Source organism: Odocoileus virginianus, chromosome 6, assembly GCF_023699985.2.
Source record: "Odocoileus virginianus isolate 20LAN1187 ecotype Illinois chromosome 6, Ovbor_1.2, whole genome shotgun sequence".
In the NCBI taxonomy this organism is placed as follows: domain Eukaryota; kingdom Metazoa; phylum Chordata; class Mammalia; order Artiodactyla; family Cervidae; genus Odocoileus; species Odocoileus virginianus.
This window is the reverse complement of record NC_069679.1, coordinates 41,078,655-41,100,896: the sequence shown is the minus strand read 5'-3', so window position 1 is coordinate 41,100,896 and position 22,242 is coordinate 41,078,655. Positions and strand designations below refer to the sequence as shown.

The following is a 22,242-nucleotide window of genomic DNA, read 5'->3' as shown; positions in this document are numbered from 1 at the left end:
TTAGTGGATGCAATACATTTTACCTGCTGCTTTAGCTATTATTAAGATTCCACAATATTCTAAACTTGACTTTCTGGAAGCTAAAAGAAATCACCTTGTTCACATTTCCAGAAAGAATGCTGCCCTTAAAGAAACCAACAAGAATCAAACCTCTGGCATGATCCAAAGAGATATTTCCCCAAATGGTGACTTAGAAAAACTACAGAAGCCAAATACAGCTGGCCTCAGAGAAGGGAAAACAAGACTAGAAATTCAACAATTCTTGGTTTGACTAAAGAGGAAGCTCTGGTTTGGACCAAATAACAACTCAGTCCTAGTGGAGATTCTAAAATTCTCACTCCTAACCACTGTACATACATTAAACCATTGGTCTACTGACAAAATGATAGCATTCATGAATCAACACCGGTGAGGCAACATTAAGACGGCTCCAAGAAGTTATCACTTAACCCACTTGTCTGAAATATATATCCCAAGTAAGCCTGTCTGCACTGCTCCTGGACATTTCAAATTGCCTAATGACCATCTGAGGTCTGGAAAAGGATTTCATACAACTTCCTCCATCTCATGAATATAAATAGGTTTTAGATCTGGTCTGTATGTTTTTACGTGGGCTCAAGCCACCTCCTGCAGACAGGCTACTGCCTTTGCTGTGACTAAAGTCCCTTTGAAAAAGATTATCCCTACCTGGACAACTCTTGAACTTCATAGTGATCAAGGAACTCACCTTACTAGTCAGATAAGACAACTGTGTACTGTTTGGCCAGTTTCACAACACTTTGACCATACTTACCACTGTCAACCCTCTAGTTTAGTCAAACGCACTAATGATATTGTTAAGATTCAAATAGGAAATTTGTAGTCCCTAAAAACACCCTGGCCAAAAGCATCACCATAGAGGTCCTTCTGGACCTTGGATTGATATCTTTTGAAACTCATAAACTCTCACACTTTGAAATAGTCACTGAATGCCCAGTGCACTTGGCTCCCACCTCCTGACTCACTGGTAAGAAAGATCCTGCAATACTGCAAAGGCCAAATTGCTTCTATTAAAAGCAATCATGTTTTGGTACAGCAATCTTTTTACGTGTGCTCTTGGGAGACAAAGATGTTGAGTATCACACCTTACACTCTGTGGAGATTTTATCTACTGGAAAACATTTCCAGAAAGACTTTCTTCAACCTTGCTGGAAAGATGCCTCTATCTAGTCCTGCTAACCAACCCATGTCTCACTGAACTCCAGGGAACAGACTTCGGACTTACATGATACAGTGAAAGAAAGCACCAAACTCTGGCTGGACCTGCACATCACTGGGGACCTGAAAGTAAAGATTCCCTAGAACTGAAGCAGACAATATCTGATGAGACAACCTTTCCAAGATAATCTGGACCAGGTCTATTGGAAACTTGCCTGCCAGACCTTTAATGATGGTGTGATACTTCAGAAGATCTCCAATGTCTATTATCTTGATAACACAAGGGTTTTACATAAAAACTGCCTGAGAGTTCTCCCTCCTACCCTTCCTTGTTACTAGAATGTGACCTCAATAGGTTTTCAATCTGCAGCCTTTCCCTCTGACGTGGGAAACTACACCAAAGGTCCTTCCTGGCACTGAGAGATAAAATGCTGCTGAAACCAGAAAACTGGACTCCTTACCAGCAATGCTTTCAGAGAAAGGTCTTGATCAAAAGGGGCAAGTGTAAAAAATTAATAAACAGAAACCTCAATTAAAATAGAGTTGGGAGATCAGAAAAGGGAACTCTACCACTTATGACAGTAGCAGAGCCCAACAGAAAAAAGAAAAACTTCTTACCTGGCAAGAGTTCATGCAATGAGAGAAGACTGTCACAAGTCAGGCAACAAAAGCAACTATACTTCCAACTCTCAATTTCTCCAGTGGACTCTTTACTACGGCTCTCCAATTTCCTCTTCCCTTCTTTAAAAGAGCGCTCTCCTTGCTGCGGAAGCGTGTGCATGTGGTTTGCCATGGCTGTAGACCCCAAACTGAAATTCTTCGCTGATTCTGAATAAACTCATTTTGGCTGTAGGAATAACTGGCAGTCTATTTCTAAAAAACTGTCACTGAACTTGCCCTCGCACTGTAAACAACTAGAAAAGTACATGAAATTGCTTCCTTTAAATGGAATATCATGCAGCATGGGACTGTGATTCTAGAGATAAAAGAAACAAGGGAATGAAACCATCACAATATTATAAAGCAATTATCCTCCAATTAAAAATAAAATTAAAAACTTTTTTTAAAAAAGAAAAGAAATAAAGAAAGACCTTTTGCATCATGGGATGTTAAGACCAAAGTAGAATGTGCTGGTCTCACTGAAATGATGAAACAGATTAGTCTGGAGAGAATGAGGTGGTTAAAAAGTAAAAGGCTTAGTACAAGAGAGTACTGACAATGCAGTCAAGAAAACTTATGGAGGTCCCATCAATTCTCTGGCTGAAGGCTAAACTAAAGGGTGTACCTGTGGTGACTGGTATACTTCACAAGACTGGATAAAGAACAAAGATCAGGGAATCTGTATGCTGAATAATCCTCAGAGCTCATATAGGGTTGGGGACATCTGAGTTCTAACCAGAGTAGAAAGACCTAGTTGAACACTGAGAACATTCACTACAAAATCCAGAAGGATCCCAACTTAGTAATCTTATATATTTTATCTTAGTAAAAGATAAACTAGTCCTTAATGAAGCTTAAAATTAAGTGTCAAAAGGGTCAACCTGTACTGCAAGTGACTTAATTACCTAACAGAAAAAAGTCCAGTACTCTTAAAAGAAAGAAAACAAAATCTACATGGTCCATAATGTAATGGTCACAATGTTCAGCATCCTTTCAAAAATTAATAGACATGAAAAAGCATACATATTTGAAAAACCACTATATACAGTAAAACAAAGATAAGAATGACTGCTAACTTATCAGAAACAGAGCAAGTCATTAAAAAAAAACAGAATGACATCTTTAAAGTGTTGAAAATAAAATAAAACAAAATAAAAAAACTGTTGAATCAGAATTTTATATTCAGAAAAAATCATAAAAAATGAAAACAAAATAAATACATATTCAGACAAACAGAAGCTGGGAGAATTTGTCACTAACAGACCCACACTATAAGAAATGCTAAAGAAAGGTCTCTATACAGAAAAAAAATTATATCAGAAAGAAACATAGGCCAAAAAAAAAAAAAGAGAGAGAGAAGGTTAGAAACGGTTAAGTACGTGAGTAAACGTAAAATAATTTTGTTTTCTCATGATGGTCAGATGGTAAAGAATCTGCCTGCAATGCTGGAGATCCAGGTTTGATCCCTGGGTTGGGAAGATGCCCTTGAAAAGGGAATGCCTACCCACTCCGATATTCTTGCCTGGAGAATTCCATGGACAGAGGAGCCTGGTGGGCTACAGTCCATGGGGTTGCAAAACACCAGACACAACTGAGCAACTAACACTTTCACTTTGAAGAGACAGTTGAATTTTTAAAACAAGAAGTGTAGCAATGTACTATGGGCTACATAACATACATAACAGTGAATTCTAGAACAGCAGCAGCATGAAGGATGCAATGAGAAATAGAAGAATTCTTTTACGTTGTTATTACATTATATATGAAGTAACATAATACTTTTAAATAGTAGACTGTGATTAATATGCACATTGTAATTACTAAAACAACCACTGTAAAAAGAGACTTAGCTGATAATCCAAAATAAAAGATAAAATGGAGTACTCAATTCATCCAAAATGAGGCAGAAAAAGAGGAGAAAGGGAACAAAAAGAAGATGGGACAAGTAGAAAATAAAAGTGAAAATGGGAGATTCAAATCCAATTATATCAATAATTCATTAAATATTGAACAACAAACCCCTCACAAAAAAAACAAACAAACAAAAAAAAAAAACCAGGCATGGGAGAATACATATTGTATATTCCATTTATATAAAGTAACAGAGGAAGGAAAATTAAGAAAGAGGGTCACTGATTGCCTGGGGCCAAGGGTATGAGAAATCTTTTTAGGGTATGGAAATATTCTATATCTTAGTTTGAGTGATGGTTATGTGACAGTGTACATTTGGTACTTAAATGAATGCATTTTATTGTATGTAAATTATACTTCAGTAAAGTCTTTTTAAAAGTTTAAAAAGCTTTTTGAATGGCAAAACAGAGATATAAACCCAGGCAACTTGGAAACAAGCACTTATGTTCTTATTGATGCACTATGTCACTTCTTGTCTGGCCTGAAAGATTAAGTAATCCTCTCAACATGACTTTCCAACACATGGTATTGGGACTTTAAAAAAGGTGCTCAGTTTTTAAACTGAAATATCCTTGGAAGAAAAAAAATCCCTAGAAATTAATTTATCAAGACAAGCCTAAGATGTAAATGATGACATCAGTGATGAACACTGTAGGACAAATAACTGAAGAGGTTTATACCTTATTCCTGGATGAGATGTCAGTCTTCTACAAAGAACACTCATCTTCAATTTAATACAGACCAGTAATGGGATGCAATCAAAATTCCAATGAGAGCCGTGTGGAGGAAGGTAAGGTACTTGGAAAACCAAAGTGAAATTTTATCTGAAAGAATGGGCAAGGACAGCCTAAAGGTTTTGAAAAACCAAGTAAGACGGTATCTTGCCTGCCATACTCCAACACATCTTTTAAAACCTTATAATTAAAGCAATCTGGTACTAGTGAAAATACTGAGGAGTGACATTACCAAGATGGCAACACAGACTGCTCCAGACTTTGCTTTCCTTCACTAGAAGCGTAAGGAACAAGTGTTAAAAAAAACAAGACATCACTGAGAGAATCTTAGAACACAAGGTTAAGTGGGAAGCAGTCCCCTGTACCAGAGACCCATGAGAAGGGTTAAAAAGAAGCAGCTTCATTGCGACTGCAACACCATGGGGAGACATTTCTCCTGACCCTCTGGCTTCTCCAGTGGGAAAGGAGAACTCAGAACTGTGAGCTGACCTATGGGAAACACTACTCTGATCTCACACCATGGGCACTGCAGGGGAATCTGCAGAGCTCAACCACCACCGAAATGAGACTGCATTGGGCGGGAGTGGGGGCGGTGTGGGGGGGGTGCTGCAACACACAAATCCTGGCAGACTGAATTCACACCTGCAGTGGCCAAGCAGTAATCCCAACCAGTGGCTCTGTTCATTTGCAGAACCAAACTGAGGGGCACACTTTGACCAGGGAACACAGATGGGTGCAGATCGGCCTGATTCATCTCCTCAAATGAGGGCTTCTGCCAGCTCTAGGGCCCAGTCTGCCCTGCCCAAACAAAAAGCTGAATCACGGCACCATTCACTGAAAAGTGTCTTCTAGTCACATCTGACCAGAATGGCTGATAACTCTTGAAAGACATGTGGCCCGTAGCGCTTGAGCCAAGAGGTGGACAGGCAGGCAGAGCCCAGTGACCCCAGAGGAAAGTCAGAACAGGACATGCAGTGCTCACCTGTAGCTGAGTTCAGCTCACACTACATTACCTATGGCTACTTTGTGCTCCAGGGGCAGAGTAACTAGTTTCAATAGAGACCAGATTGCCAGCAAAGTCCACAACATTTGCTATCTGGCCGTGTTTTACAGAAAAAAAATCGCTGATCTCTACTCTCTATGACCCTTTAAGGCTCATGGTCATAGTTAGCCGCAAATAGCATCTACAGGAGTTGGGGATATAATCATTAGACAAAACTGTGTTTCCATTTTCATCTTGACCAGAGATTAATTTACATCTCCAGTTCTTAATTTGTATTCTTGATTCAAGAAAGTGTTCAGAACCCCAACTTCTGGGATAGACTCTTTTGGGACAGTTTGTTAGTTTGTTTTTGCCTCTGATATATGTTCCTTTTATTCCAAAATATAAAAGGGTTTTGTTTTTCTGGGACAGGTCTCATACAAATGGAGCACACAAGAATCCAGAGATCTGAGGCACAAATAGTCAATGTCCACCTTTACTTTGACACCCGTCAGTCTTCTAGCTATGATAAGACTTATCTGTTTGTTAAGACCTTGAGTAGTCACTGCTCTTTGGGTGTTCAGTCCATGGGTAACATTTTCAATTTTCTCTCCAACCCTCTACTCATTTGCAGAACTGTTCTTTAAGCTGTGGTTTCTCAGGCACCTACCTCAGTAGACCCTGTGAACGCAATCTTGTCTATGCCAACGTGAGAAGCTATTGCTGCCCCGGCCGTTGGCCCGTATCCTGGCAAAATATTGATGACTCCTGGTGGAAAGCCAGCCTAACAAAACAGAATTGGAGGAAACGTGGCTTGTGAAAGCTGATGAAGCACATTAAATCGGATATGCTCCAGTAGGCCCCGACTGTAAGGAGGGTGGGAGCCACTCCTGAGGTCGGTTTCTCTTACCTCCTTGATGAGGGCTCCCATGTAGAGCGCGCTGAGTGGTGTTTGTTCTGCTGGTTTAATAACTACTGTATTGCCACAGCACAGAGCTGGAGCAATTTTCCAGGCAAACATCAGCAGGGGGAAGTTCCACTGAAAGGCAAAAACTCAGGGTTGATAGATGGAAAAATATTCCTCCATTACTTTGTTTTCAAGCTGTGCCTTCTCAGATTTCTCATACTGGTCCTTAACATAAATCTTGTTCCACCACAGAGTATAGATGTTTGGATTTTTTAATTACTTCATTAACAAGAGAACAGGATTGACCTTGAAAATCTCCCATACTCTCTCTCTGGTCAGCAAATTACTATTTTCCAGCTACCCACAAAAAGAAATCTTATTGTAAAAAGGGAGTCTTTGTTTTGTTTCAGCTTTTCATTGTTGTCATTTTATATGTTTTTAAAATTAGCCTTTGGTTCCAGTAAGTTCTTGTGTATGAAAACTTTTTCTTGCATTTGTGATTTTTTTTTTTATATCAGGGTTTCAGTCTGGTATAAAAGCTCTTCAGAGAGGAAGACCTAAAGTCAGCATGTATTTCAAGGCAGAACCTTTTTCTTTATCTACATGTATTGTCACAAAACACACAATTACAAAAAATAAAGTGCATCTACTGATGAGGACGCAAAAATCTTAGTCTCCTGGCCACTGCAAAATAAACTAATGGAGACTAAAAAATATATGTGTGTATCTGAGATTGGGGCCTAAGAAGGTTTAAACCAATTTTAAAAAGGATATTAAGCTTGTATTGTTATAAGTGCAGGCATGAGCCTCAGCACTATCAGGTGTCATTGATAATTTCATTAAGAAAGAAAACAGAAATCCTGGTGCCCTGGCTCCAGCCCCTGACCACAATGTGTTTCTGCCTGAAGCATCTCAGCTGCCATCCTTGAAGGATTCTCACTGGCCCTGGCAAGCTTGCAAAAATATACAAGTGTCTTGCCTTCACCAAACACCCAATTTCTTTTCCCCTTAGTTGTTTATAAACTTGGGAGTACACAGTGATGTTTTAATTCCATCTACAGTATATAAATCTTGGGAGCGCAGTAATTGAGCCGAGCTGGCTGACAAGCGGCTCTTGTCCTGTCAGTGAAAGCTGCAGCTAACTGAGTCTGGGGAAGGCAGGAAAAGCAGGTTTGAGTTCCTGCAATTAAGGTGACAGACCTCAACCCAGCTCTGATCTGAGTGGGATTTCCCTGGGTGGTTTAGGGGCAGAAGAACTTAAACCAAATCTCTCATCTTCTCCTTTCATTCTTGAATAAATTTCACAGTAACCCAGAGTTTGTGGACCTTTAAAATAATTTATTAATATGTCCCCCAAATCTTTGGCTCCCAAAGCTGAAGATTATCTTGAGTTATTCTCCTATATTTTGAGAAGACTTCTTGTCTGTACTCTAAGAATTTAAATTAAGGCTCCCCTGAAATCCTTGCCAGAATGATTAGCTAGACTCTCCTGCTGGAAGACTCGATGTTTTGTATAGTGCCAAGGCTATGTATGAAGCAGAAAGGGTAAAAAAAGACAATGTTTAATGTTCCAATCCAAACACTAAGCAGTACATCTATTTCCCTGTACAAGACACACAACAGCCCGGCATGGTTTCAATTATGACTGTGACGTTAATTGTACTGCTGTGTCTTCTGTAGGGTCTTCTATCTAGATTCTTGTGAAAAGAAACAGTGGGAAAGAATGGGATTAAAAGACCATATAAAACAATATGCCTGGAAAAATGGTGAGTCACAGTTCTAAAAAATCAACAAACAAATATAACAAAGCATTAATTTTCCATAAGCTGAATGGACATCCATAACTGAAGGCAGGTTATTAATACACTGGGCTTTGCTTTGCTTATTTTAATCATGAGAATTCCATGACTGGAGAATTCAACTCCTGGTAACGAAGCTGAAACCCTATTAACCTGTTCAAATAAGCATTTGCAGGGAGGCTGTTAAAGATATGTCAACAACATGAGCTTAGTTTTTTTTCCCCAGTAATGGAAAACACACATTGCTGAGGTCCATGTTTTATGTATCTTTAAGAGAACTGGTTCAAATGAAAATAAATACAAGGCGCGAGGAGATACACTCACCGGGATGATCTGTCCACACACGCCAATGGGTTCATGTCTTGTAAAGGTAAAATAGTCTCCATCTGAAAGAAATGAGCACAGTTACTGCCACAGAGTTCAGATAAGAAGAAGAACTGCAGAGGGAGAACACGGGTGGCAGCAAAAAGCAGAAATAAAGTTGAAAAAACTTTTTTGTCATGGTTCCTACTCCACTGTGCATTAAAGCTAGTAGAAACTATCACTTGGCAAAGGGTTTCTCCACATCCGGTTCCCAGACACCCAAACAGAGGTAGAGGACCTTGAAGGCAAAATAAAGGATGATTTATCACACCAGATGCAGTCCTGGGGGTGGAGGGTGGGGAAGGGACAGGGCGGGGAGTGGCTGGAAACTGGAAAATATTAAATATTATATCAACTATCAAAATGATACTTATATATGGAATAGTTAATTGAGTTAAAAACTGAGGTTCCTCAAAATTTTAAATAGCTTTCTGAAAATATTTATTAAAAAAAAAGAAACTAAGTAAAATGCTATGGGGTAAATTTAAGATGCTAGGCAACTGGAAAAGGTGAGATTTAAAAGTAGATCTGTTTCATAACTCAGTCGTGGTGTCCAAATGCACTTCTGGGCACTGGGGGAACCCAGGCATGTCTAGGCCTATTTCAAGAAGGCAAAAGTCCACTTCAAAGAAGATTCCGTCAATAACCCAAAGCCTCCACCTTCAAACCAGCCATGGAAATGAGGATGATTTAATGACCTTGTTTTCCCTATAGGAACAAGCAGCAGTTGGAACAAATACCCAGGAAATCCAAACCAAATTCTTCTTTAGGAAAGTACCATTATGTTTATCTGAGTTATTTTAAGTGGCTAAAGGAAATAACCAAAGAATGCCTGTTTTTAGCATAAAGCTTTTCATTTTTGGTATTGGGTCTTCCCCACCCACCCCCCATTAATTGTCAACCCTTTGGCCACTTCACTGAAACTTGTTTTCTCTCTCAAAAGGTGTTCACTGGGGAAAGGGGAGACCCGCTTCCTGAGTAATACTCAGGAAGAGCATTACTATTAGAGGTGTGGCTAAGAGTGGGGACAGGAGGAGATGTTAATTCTTCCCAGAATTAACAGCTATCTGTTGCTGGCACATCTTTTCAAAGAACTTTTCCCCACACACACATTAGCATCCTTTTATCCTCTTTTTCAAAAGAATACAAATGGGACTATATTATACACAGGATTCTACACTTTGGTTTTTCCCACTTTTTTTCCCATATAAATCTAACACACTTTTTAAGCTGCTGAATATTTTGCCACTGCCTCAATAAATAATGGTACTGCTGTAAACTTTCCTGAGGGGCCAAAGAGACCGCTTTCAGTGCAAGCTGTTACAAATAATGCTGTAACACTATTTTATATATCTCTGCATATTGGTGAAATTTCACGGTCATAGTGTACATGCATTTCACATTTTGATAAATACTGCCAAATCACCCTTCAGAAAAATTATTCAGTTCATAATTTCAACATGTTTTTTTCCTCCCTATCCTTTAACACTGGGGTTTTTCAAACATTTTAATTTTGGTCAACATGAAAGAAAATGACAACTTGTTTTGATTTGTGCTTGATGATATATGGATTGAATATGTTTTCATGTTTAATAGCCATTAAAATTTTTTTCTTCAGGTTTATATCCTCTCCCATTTTTCTACCGGTTTATTCTTCTTTTTCCGTCATTTAGAGAACTCTGTATATATTAAGGACATTAAGCCTTTGTCATGTGTATATGCAAAGTTCTCCCCTAGTCTGCTACTTGTCTCCTAATTATGTTTGATGTATACACTTTAAATTAAAGACTTTAGGAAGTAGGTAAACTCAGTGACTGTAGGAAAGAAATTATTTCAGAATGTATCTCCACTAAAACAACAAAAAATAGCTCAAATATGGAAACCACCCACAGGAGGACAATAAGAAGTCGAAGTAATATTTTAAAAATCAAGTTAACTATCTCAGCTTTGTATGCAGACAATTCAAGAATTTTCATAGATATCTTTCTTTACAATAGTGCCAGTTACTACCCTTCTTCAATTTATAAATCTCGGAAAAGTTTTTTTTCCTATTAATACTTTTTAACGTTTCATATTTTTTCCCTTAGAAGATATAAATGTGATGTTTGTTTCTTCTCCCTGGGAAGATTTTTCATGGGGAGCAAAAAAAATGATCAGGAGGCTAAAGAGTAACATTTGCAAGGAAATTCTTCCCAAATAAATGCTGTAATATGGGTAAGGTGATAGATTTCAAGTATTAACTTGACCTTCTCCAATCCTGTGTCCACTGCTGAGTTTTCCAAATTTACTGGCATATTGAGTGCAGCACTTTCACAGCATCATCTTTTAGGATTGATTTGAAATAGCTCAACTGGAATTTCATCACCTCCACTAACTCTGTTCGTAGTGATGCTTCCTAAGGCCCACTTGACTCCACATTCCAAGATGTCTGGCTCTAGGTGAGTGATCACACCATCATGATTATCTGGGACATGAAGATCTTTTTTGTACAGTTCTTCTGTGTATTATTGCCACCTCTTCTTAATATCTTCTGCTAATTTCTGTCCTTTATTGAGCCCATCTTTGCATGAAATGTTCCCTTGGAATCCCTAATTTTCTTGAAGAGATCTCTAGTCTTTCCCATTCTATTGTTTTCCTCTATTTCTTTGCATTGGTCACTTAGGAAGGCTTTCTTATTTCTCCTTGCTATTCTCTAGAACTCTGCATGCAGATGGGTATATCTTTCCTTTTCTTCTTTGCCTTTCTTTCACTTCTCTTTTCTCAGCTACTTGAAAGGCCTCCTAAGACAACCATTTTGCCTTTTTGCATTTATTATAAGATATTAAATACAGTTCCTCATGCTATACAGTAGGTCCTTGTTGTTTATTTGTTTTATATATAGTAGTCGGTATCTGTTAATCCAAAATGGCAAATCTATCCCTCCCTTACCTTCTCACTTTAGTAACTGTAAGTTGTTTTCCACGTTTGTGAGTCTATTCGGTAAATAAGTTCATTTTTATCTTCTTTTAAAGATTCCACATATTAGTGATACCATATGATATTTGTTTTTGTCCAACTTAATACTCTTAGTATGATAATTTCTAAGTTCATCCATGTTAGTGCAAATGACATTATTTCACTCTTTATATGGCTGAGTAATAATACTCCATTATGTGTATACACACACACACACACACACACACACACACACACACTCACACACACTTATCTTCTTTATCCACTCATCCATCAAGGGACATTTAGGTTGCTTCCATGTCTTGGCTATTGTAAATAGTGCTGCTATGAACATCGGATGTATGATTTTTGAGTTAAGAGTTTTTTCCAGATATATGCCCAGGAGTGGACTTGCTGGATCATATGACAACTCTGTTTTCAGTTTCTTGTGGAACCTCCATACTGTTCTCATTCTGGTTGCACCAATTTATATTCCCACCAATAGTGTAGGAGGGTTCCCTTTTCTCTGCAGTCTCTCCAGGATTTACTTTTATAGACTTTTTGATGATAGCCATTCTGACCAGGGTGAGGTGATACCTCATTGTGGTTCAGATTTTCATCATCGTGCCACATAATATGCCACATTGTGCTTCTCAAATTTAAATGTGTACACAAAGCATCCGGAGTTATTAAAATGCAGATTCTGAACCTGTAAGTCTAGGGTGGAACCCAAGAGTCTGCATTTCTACAAGCTCTCAGGTTACACCAATGCTTCTGATCCACAGACCATACTCCAAGTACCCAGGTTCAGAGGAACCAAGTGGATTAAGGGAAGTCCCCAGGTATTGTGATGATCTATAGTTGTTGACTTCATTTCTATTTACTTTTGGCCTCTCTGGTAACTACTAGTTTGCCTGAAAGGAATCTGAAGTGTAGAAGAATCTAAGCAATGTTTTTAACACTTTTAAATTACAAAAATAAAAACAAAAACAGATATAACTTTTACAAAATATTTTTGTATTCTTGCCTCATTTCATGCTCAAAACAATGTGCGGAAAAATTAAGGCAAGTATTATTATTTGAAATTTATAATCAGTGAAAATATGCCACAGAAAGGTTAAGTCTAAAGTAGTATCACTGGTTAAGTTGTGGTTCCTGAACTTGAAACTGGGTCATCAGACTTCAAGTTCACTTTCCTTAGAAACATACCAAAGTCTCTTCTGTGAATAAGGTTTGGATTTAGGTGGATATCACAAACCACAGAATCAGAGTGTAATGTCAAGGAATGCAGACGGGGGGAAAAAGGGTGAAGTCGATTCTTCAAGGATGTGGTGTGTGGACAGAGAATTCACACAGACCCTGTATCTCAAGCAATAAAGGGAATGCTACAGAGCACAGGCTTCCTCTCGGGTTGGGGAGTCTAAGGCTGAGTGCCTCTCTGCGTTTGGGATAAATGGACTCCAGTGGGCGGCAGTGTTACTTCTCCCTCCCTCTCTTCTGTACCTAAGACGAAGTATGAGCACTCCTCTCTGCCTAGAAGAAAAATCATAGCCCATTTCCCATCTTTTATGTTAATGCGTTCAGTCACTCAGTTGTGTCTGACTCTTTGTGACTCCATGGACCATAGCCTGCTAGGTTTCTCTATCCATGGAATTTCCCAGGCAAGAATACTGGAGACGGTTGCCATTTCCTTCTTCAGGAGATCTTCCCAACCTAGGGATCGAACCCACATCTCCTGCATTGGCAGGCAGATGTTTTTTTTTAACCACTGAGCCACCTGGGAAGCCCAAAGTGAAAGGGTTAGTTGCTCAGTCATGTCCTCACGGACATGGACTATAGCCTCATGGACTATAGCCTGTCAAGCTCCTTTGTCCATGGAATTCTCCAGGCAAGAATATTGGAGTAGATAGCCATTCCCTTCTCCAGGGAATCTTAACCCAGGATTAGAAGCTGGGTCTCCTGGTTTGCAGGCAGATTCTTTACCATCTGAAACACCTTTAGTCTTTTTGCCGTGGCACTATTTAAATACGGTAAGTTGACTAAAAAGATTGTTTCCATCATTTCTCTAGCTTTGCACTATAAGGCACATCAGCTTGACAGAGGAAAAAATCTCCATGCAAATTCAGATACTCCACTTTAGGCTACAATCATCTTAGGTCTTCTTACCAAATATAAGGCATCCGAGAGAGCTCAGACTCAGCAAGAACGGACTGCATTCGATGAAAATAACAAATAAATGTTCTGAATACCATATTCTAAGCCAGCAAGTAAGCACATAACCATGGCGGAGAAAACTAAAGAAGAGATGAGACACCAAGACAGAAATACTAAATCTCATGTTTAGGACTTTTTATCTCTCAGCCTCTTTTCCATTTCATTCAAGAAAGTAAAAACTACTGTTCTTAGTAGGAGTTTAAGACACACCCAGAGACAAGTTTTCTGATGTGTTTTTACACCTCAGTGTTATATACCTTGATGAAGAATTACAATCAAAAGCTTTATCATGAATTTAGTTGAACTGTGGATCAAATTTTACCGAGCATGTATAGATTAAGCCATTTCTTAGTTCAGAGTTAAACTAAGAAGAGCCTTTGTCCCTAGGGATGAGTAACAGAAAAACTTCTTCCATATTTGTGAATGGTGAGTCACTGCTCTATGTTATTTAATGGACATGAGTTTGAGCAAGCTCTGGGAGTTGGATGGACAGGGAAGCCTGGCATGCTGCAGTCCATGGGGTCGCAGAGTCGGATATGACGAAGTGACTGAACTGACTGACTGACATCAAATTACACAGGAAAGATAGAAATTACTTAATTAGAACAATTATGTGGATTATTCCTTCAGGATAAACATTACTCCTTAAAGCAGATTTTATAGCTGCTTGAAAAAAAAATTGAACAAAATTATTATTCTCATAAGAATATCAGGCATTGACACAATCTATACATAAACTAGAATATGATTAGGTAATATGTATGGTAAATGAAATCAGAAGAATCTGAAATGTGCCAGAAATTGAGGAGAAATTTAAATATGGACCTCAAGAAATGGCTCCCAACTACAATACTAAGAGCATTTCAAGAACTGCTATGATTTTTATATACCTGGTAACACTAAAAATGAGTTTATTTAATAGCATTAAAATCTGTTAAACAATTCAATGAATGGATGGCCATCTTCCAATCTCTAATTTGTGTACAGAATTACCATTCAAGGAACTAGCAATGATCTTTTGGTGACCCCAGTAATGAACAATTAGACCAACTACACTGAACTAGTTCATTATGTCCTCTAGCAGATTTCTATGTATTCTAGACTGAGCAGATCTCACTGGACATTTCACAGCTGTAATGATAAACTCCATAGATACCTATACAGACACTGGAGATTCTACAATAACATACAGTGGAGATGACACTGTTCCCCCCAGGTGTCAAGTGGTAGCATCTCAGAAGTTTAACTACATGCTCCTAAGTCGATTATGAACATATCTTAGCTCTATCACTACACATTATGTGATCTTGGAAAAAAAGCTACTTTACTTCTCTGGACTGAGAAATGAGGAGCATGGCCTTAGGATCCCTGAGTTTTCTTCAACCTGTCTCTCAAAGAGGTTACATGTGAAGGAGACTCCATGATCTGTCACCACCAGTTCAGGTAACTCTACCTGCTTTGGGTTTCTCTGATAGCTCAGCTGGTAAAGAATCTGTCTACAATGCGGAGACCTGGGTTCCATCCCTGGGTTGGGAAGATCCCCTGGAGAAGGGAAAGGCTACCCACTCCAGTATTTTGTCCTGGAGAATTCTATGGGGTGGCAAAGAGTCAGACACTTTCTTTCTTTCTATCTGCCCTGGGTTCTGCTTAGGTGGGTAGAGCAAACAGCTCCTCACTCTTATTGACTGAACAAGATCTCACCATATAAATTCTCTGTTGAAAACATTAAATCAGATTGAGCTGTTGAAGGCAAAATCTTAGGATTCAAGACAATTTCTGCACATTTTTAGCCTATCCTTTAATTTTACAGGTAAAACTGAAAGAAGGCAAACTGGATAAATAATTACAGGTGGCCTGTGTAGCTCTTTAACCTTTTGATATACTAATGTATCATAAAGTAATTTTTATGTCAGAATTTAGCTAAAATATGAACTACATTTTCTCTGCTTACATATCACAAAACAAATCAACACTGTTACAGAGAAAAATCATAAGTAATGTAAACCAAAACCTCGACTTCTCCCTCAGTGAACTAAAGATACTCTTTGTCCCTTCCTCCAGCACAAGGATTCTGCGGCCATTGGAGGAGCACAGAATTTCGGCGCAGGGTAAAGAGGATCAAACGGAGATAAAACCACCTCCCCTGGAGGGCTGCTCTGAGATTAGAGACACCATAATAGGCACAAGGAAAGTGTACAATCAATCATAATAATGATTGTTATTTATCATCATAATTAGCAGATGTTATAGCAGAAGGGTCAAAGCATAGGATTTATGGCCAGAAAAAACGGTTCCATTGAGTACCATGGCCAGAAATTACAGATAATGTTGTAAAGACAAGAACATTAAGACCATTGTGAGTCAAACTAATACTGCATGATTCTGTGAAAACATCCAACTGTGGGCCTTGGTGGGGATGTAACAGAGAGGGATTGGGGAATCTCTCAGTTCAGAGGGAGACATGGCTGTCCAGTGGAGGCTCAGCAGTGGTCATGCTGTAACCCTTTTCTCCTCCTCCCAGATGTTCTAGAGGGAGGCTAGCCTTCCGAGGGAGGGGGAAAAGTACATACTTGCTTTCTGCAACTGATTATCCATTATGTCATCAAAGTCTCTTTCTAAAACCAATGTTGATCAAGACACTCATTTACTTAAAATAATTCAGTGACTCACCATTACTATGGAAAAAAACCCGTAGCAGTTTCCCCAGGCCCAGGGCCCCACTGTCTGCTAAAACTGGCTACACTAGCACACAGTACCCTGCTCCCTCCATGCTCTGCACAGACCGTTAGCACTGCTGGGGATCACCCTGTCTACATCTTCACTTATCAGCCCTTGTACAGGTATCAACTCACTTCCTTCTCCAGGAAGCCTTAATGCTGAGTGATATGCCTTTCCTACAGAGTACCCACTGAACTCTATATGTCCATATGTGAGCAAGCCACTCTATATTGCACTCGGTTGTCTACCTGTTTGTTTTCCTTACTATTCTATGGGCATCTTCCCTGTTTACCTTTGTAATCCCAGTGTTTAACACAGGTGCTTAAAAAAATTTGCTGAATGAGGGGATGCCTGAGAGACTGAGGTTGATGCATGGCAGAACAGGTAGAGGAAGAGCTCTTCCCATCATGAGGCAGAATGCCCAGCCTTCCTAAATGGGAAGGAGTCCAAGAGACAATAGCATAACTCTTCGCACTCTTTCTGGGTCTTATCCTTCAGTGTTAGGGATACTAAGTTGGATGAACCATGGAATATGACTCAATGTAACTAAGTAGTCATATATTTTTAAAAAACTTTCAGATTTATTTTTATGACTGCTTTCTACCCTTGTATTTCCTCTAGGAACAACGGTTAATGTTAATCTAAAAATGTGCAGAGGGTTAAAGACTTCACCAGGTTTACTGGCCTCTGCCTTTTCCCACTCTGCTGATAGGTCTCCACCGGAGGGTCTACAATGGCTCAGGCAGAGAGACTTGGGTTTGAATCTCAGGCCTGCCACTTATTCATGTGTGACCTTGTTCAAGACACTAAACCCTTGCTGTCTCATTTTCTTACCTGCAAAATGTGTACAGTCCAATCCCAAAGAAAGGCAATCCCAAAGAATACTCAAACTACCGCACAATTGCACTCATCTCACATGCTAGTAAAGTAATGCTCAAAATTCTCCAAGCCAGGATTCATCAGTATGTGAATCATGAACTTCTAGATGTTAAAGCTGGTTTTAGAAAAGACAGAGAAACCAGAGATCAAATTGTCAATATCCAATGGATCATCAAAAAAGCAAGAGAGTTCCAGAAAAATCATCTATTTCTGCTTTATTGACTATGCCAAAGCCTTTGACTGTGTGGGTCACAATAAACTGTGGAAAATTCTGAAACAGCTGGGCATACCAGACCACCTGACCTGCCTCTTGAGAAACCTATATGCATGTCAGGAAGCAACAATTAGAACTGGACATGGAACAACAGACTGATTCCAAATAGGAAAAGGAGTACGTCAAGGCTGTATATTGTCACCCTGCTTATTTAACTTATATGCAGAGTACATCATGAGAAACGCTGGGATGGAAGAAGCACAAGCTGGAATCAAGATTGCCGGGAGAAATATTAATAACCTCAGATACGCAGATGACACCACCATTATGGCAGAAAGCGAAGAGGAACTAAAAAGTCTCTTGATGAAAGTGAAAGAGGAGAGTGAAAAAGTTGGCTTAAAGCTCAACATTCAGAAAACGAAGATCATGGCATCTGGTCCCATCGCTTCATGGGAAATAGATGGGGAGACAGTGGAAACAGTGTCAGGACTTTATTTTTTTGGGCTCCAAAATCATTGCAGATGGTGACTGCAGCCATGAAATTAAAAGATGCTTACTCCTTGGAAGGAAAGTTATGACCAACCAAGACAGCATATTAAAGAGCAGAGATATTACTTTGTCAACAAAGGTCCATCTAGTCAAGGCTATGGTTTTTCCAGTGGTCATGTATGGATGTGAGAGTTGGACTGTGAAGAAAGCTGAGCACCGAAAAATTGATGCTTTTGAGCTGTGGTGTTGGAGAAGACTCTTGAGAGTCCCTTGGACTGCAAGGAGATCCAACCAGTCCATCCTAAAGGAGATCAGTCCTGGGTGTTCATTGGAAGGACTGATGCTGAAGCTCAAACTCCAATACTTTGGCCACCTCATGCGAAGAGCTGACTCACTGGAAAAGACCCTGATGCTGGGAGGGATTGGGGGCAGGAGGAGAAGGGGATGACAGAGGATGAGATGGCTGGATGGCATCACCGACTTGATGGACATGAGTTTGAGTAAACTCCAGGAGTTGGTGATGGACAGGGAGGTCTGGCGTTCTGAGATTCATGGGGTTGCAGAGTCAGACACGACTCAGCGACTGGACTGACCTTTTAAAAGGTGACTTGTTTCACAGGGTCACACATAGAATCACACAGATCCTGTATGCAAAAGTCCTTTTACATGCTCAAACATAAATTATTTCTTTATATTTATAATTTCAAACAAAATTAGGCTGTTTCACAGGAAAATGTGACTCAGCAGTAAAGAATCTGCCTGCAATGCAAGAGCCTCAGGAGACCTGGGTTCAATCCCTGGGTTGGGAAGATCCCCTGGAGGAGGAAATGACAACCCACTCCAGTATTCTTGCCTGGAGAATCCCATGGACAAAGAAGCCTAGCAGGCTACAGTCCACAGGGTCGTGAACAGTTGGACACAACTGAAGAAACTTGGCACATGGAAACGTATATAAAGACCTCATGGTTAAAGGCTAACAGCTCTCTTATGGTCCAGATTTCACTGAAAAAAGCCAAGAACACTGAGACAAAAATAAAGCTGATACTAAATTATAAATTTGCAAATGACAATAAAGCACAGATTGATTGATTGAACAAATTTGAAAATAAATAAGTGAATAATAATGACCCTCCCTTTCCCTGGTCTTCTACTATGACCCCCTGGTTTAGCCAACCAGATTCCCTAAGCACTGAACTAGTCAAAGGGGTTGTGAGATGAACATTCAGTAGCCTATAGGCATGCCAAAATGTATCTAAAACTGGAACAGAAAGGAAAGTGGCCAAGTTCATGTCTGTCTTCGTCTTTCCTTCACCTGCCTGAGGCACCACAATGAAAGATTTTATGTCCCAGACCCACAGCTTCCCAGGACCTCTGCCTAACGACCTGAATTCCTGGAGAGTTCTTCATCCTAGTATCCCTCTAAATGCACATTAGGGGAAATCAGGGAAACAAAAATTACTTAGCATTTTACAGAATTCCTTCTTTTTTTCCTTCACAGGCTGGATGCCAGTTTATGAGTAAAAGTAGGAGAGACTACTGTGAATGCCTTTTTCTAAGCCCTGTACTTCTAACTCAGAATCTCTAAACAGCATCAGATGAAAACAGTGAGGCTTATAAACCAACCACCTCTACTGCCAGATAAAGTTATAGTAAAGTATTAAATATGATAAAAAAATTCCAACAAATCTATCTAATCAATCAAGGACTTCTCTCCTAAGGAAGCAAAAGAAAACCAAGACATTGCTAGGCCAAGTAGGTATTTATGTATTCAAACAGCCTTCGATTTCATCTTATTTCTAAGATCTCTTTATATCATTTGAAAAGATGTTGAAATATCCGAAACAGTGAAATGGCAGGTGGGGTGGGACGCAAAAAAACCTGGGGCCTTTGATCCTGATAATTTTCTTTCTGCATTGAAACAGCAGAGGTCAGCCTAAAAAGACTGATGCATGTCCTGTTCTTAACAAAGGTTTTAATTCCTAGGCCCTCCCACAAGTATGCATATACCAAACTATGCCTCTGTCTCACTTAAGCTGTTCTTCAATACTACAAATCCTACAAAGAACAGTTGTCTGTAATATCTAAGAGTCAGGACTAAACTAAGATTCTGACATTTCTTTATCTTCTCCATCCTTCTGAGTCTGAACTTGGGAAACTTCTGAATGGCAGGGAAGAGTCTCTATAACCAGAAACCCATTTTCTAAATCCAGCATTCCACATGTCACCATCATTCATGGAGATAATTTTAAAATAGTCCTTTGAAGTCTTGTCTCTCTTCTTTGTCACTATGACTCCTCACTTCTTGAGGCAGAGAACCAGCAGCACAGGCGTCGCCTGGCAGCTGGTTAGGAACACAGATTCTCAGACCCCATCCTAGACCTGCACTTGAAGATGATTCCAGGTAATACATATGCACATTCAGGTTTGAGAGACATTGCTCTAAGCCAGCTACACTCTCAGCCATTGGGTTCCTTTTCTGGGAAACCAATCCTCCATTGAGGAAGGCCCACACTGGGCACTGTAACGTCCCCAGCATCACTCTCCACTCTCCCCAGTGTGCACATGGAAAGCTGGCTCTTCTCCAAAGAACACAGGTAGAGTACCTGGTACACTACTTAGCAGCATCCAGGAGCCACTCAAACACATGTATTTTCTTTCTGTATACCTATTCACCACTGCCAATATTCTCACATCTCTTCCAGATGGCCCCTTTCCTGTCATGATCTCTCTTCCTCTCAGTTTCTAAAACAGATTCTCTAGTGAAGTGATTCACCAGGCTCTGACGTCAAAGTTTTGACTCTACAGTTTATTTGCTGGGTGAATCAGGAAGACAATTGAACATTCCTAGGCCTCAAGTTTTCTCCTCTGGTGATAACAGTGCCTGCCCTTGGGGCTGCTGTGAAAGCTCTTTATTCCATATTACTACAGCACAGTACTCATGCTGGGGCTTCCCGGGTGGCACTAGTGGTAAAGAACCTTTCTGACAATGCAGGAGATGTAAGAGACGCAGGTTCCCTCCCTGGGTCAGAAAGATCCCCTGGAGAAGGAAATGGCAACCTGCTCCAGTATTCTTGCCTGGAGGATCCCTATGGACAGAGAAGCCTGGAGGGCTTGTGTTCATGCTCAGACCGAGACCTTTCCACTGACTTAGTTTGGATGCCTTCCCATTGCTTTTAAGGGCCACAGCACTGACAGGCCAAGCCACATGGCTTAGCACCTAATTGTAACTCTCCTGTAGAGATCTTTATTTTGTCTTACTGGTTTTGTCTCCAAAACTGGATTTTAAAAGACAATGTGTCAGGAGGGTGGTTGTTTTTATAGATGGTAAAAGTAGTTCATGGTCTTTATAGGAAATATAGAAAATATAGAGAAATACGAAAAAGAAATAATAAACAATCCATAAGCTCACCACTAACAGAAAACAACTGTTAACATTTTAGAGGATTCCTTCCAAACAAGAAGATCTTGGGTTTCAGAAGACCAAGGGCCAAGTCTTAGTCTTCTCAGAGTTTTCCCTGGCTTTCCTACACCCAGTGCTGTCCCATCTCCAGCACCTAAGCTAGCACAGTGCGAGGAACTTTGTAGCTGATACACACTTGTTCCTTAGCTGACTGACGTACTGATGAGGCTTTCTCTGCACGTATGTGTGGACTGGCTACATACTGAAATAGGAATACTGTCAAAAGCAGTGACAAAATCTGTTTTGTTCTTTGTTCAGTTCAAGGTGCTGTAAGAGTGTGCACCCCACCTGACCGCTGTCTGTGTTTGGTGGTGACAGTGTGTTTCTGCTGAGGTCTCATGTTTCCCTTTTCAACGTACTCAGTCTCACATACCTACAGGAATGGTCATCCCGTGAATTTTATCCGCCCAGCCTGCATAATACCGAAGAGTTTTGATGACTCCTTGCAAATCAACATAAAATGCTTGCAGGAACGGTTTGCCACCATTGAGGGATTCCATGGTCTGTGGGAAAAGAAACAGAGAGAACTTTCCAGTGATACACTAAGTGATTGCTGGAGCAAACAAAAAAAGGCATGGAAAGAATACAAATGAATCTGAATAATGACGCATACCTGGTCAACTGTGATTTCCCAAATGAAAAGATTTGAGCACTGTTTGTTGAGTTTAGTTTCAAGTAAAAGCCACCAAGAGTATGTATGTGCATGTTCTTGTGCTTTGGTGTGTGTTTCCAGTAACCACTATTCCAATACATAAACACTACTGGTGATAAAGAAAGTGTT

At 39.8% G+C, this 22,242-nt stretch overlaps 1 protein-coding gene across 2 annotated transcripts in view; it reads right to left on the bottom strand.

Annotated features, from left to right (window-relative positions):
• The window catches only part of ALDH1A2 (aldehyde dehydrogenase 1 family member A2), a 127,797-nt gene that overhangs the window by 31,910 nt on the left and 73,645 nt on the right, over positions 1 to 22,242 (bottom strand). For both annotated transcript variants that reach the window (XM_070469229.1, XM_020906161.2), the window contains exons 4-7: positions 21,835 to 21,964; positions 8,515 to 8,576; positions 6,395 to 6,523; positions 6,155 to 6,268 (exon numbers count right to left, since the gene is read on the bottom strand). In XM_070469229.1, the coding sequence (XP_070325330.1) occupies positions 6,155 to 6,268; positions 6,395 to 6,523; positions 8,515 to 8,576; positions 21,835 to 21,964 (435 nt within the window). The remainder of the gene's footprint in view (positions 1 to 6,154; positions 6,269 to 6,394; positions 6,524 to 8,514; positions 8,577 to 21,834; positions 21,965 to 22,242) is intronic.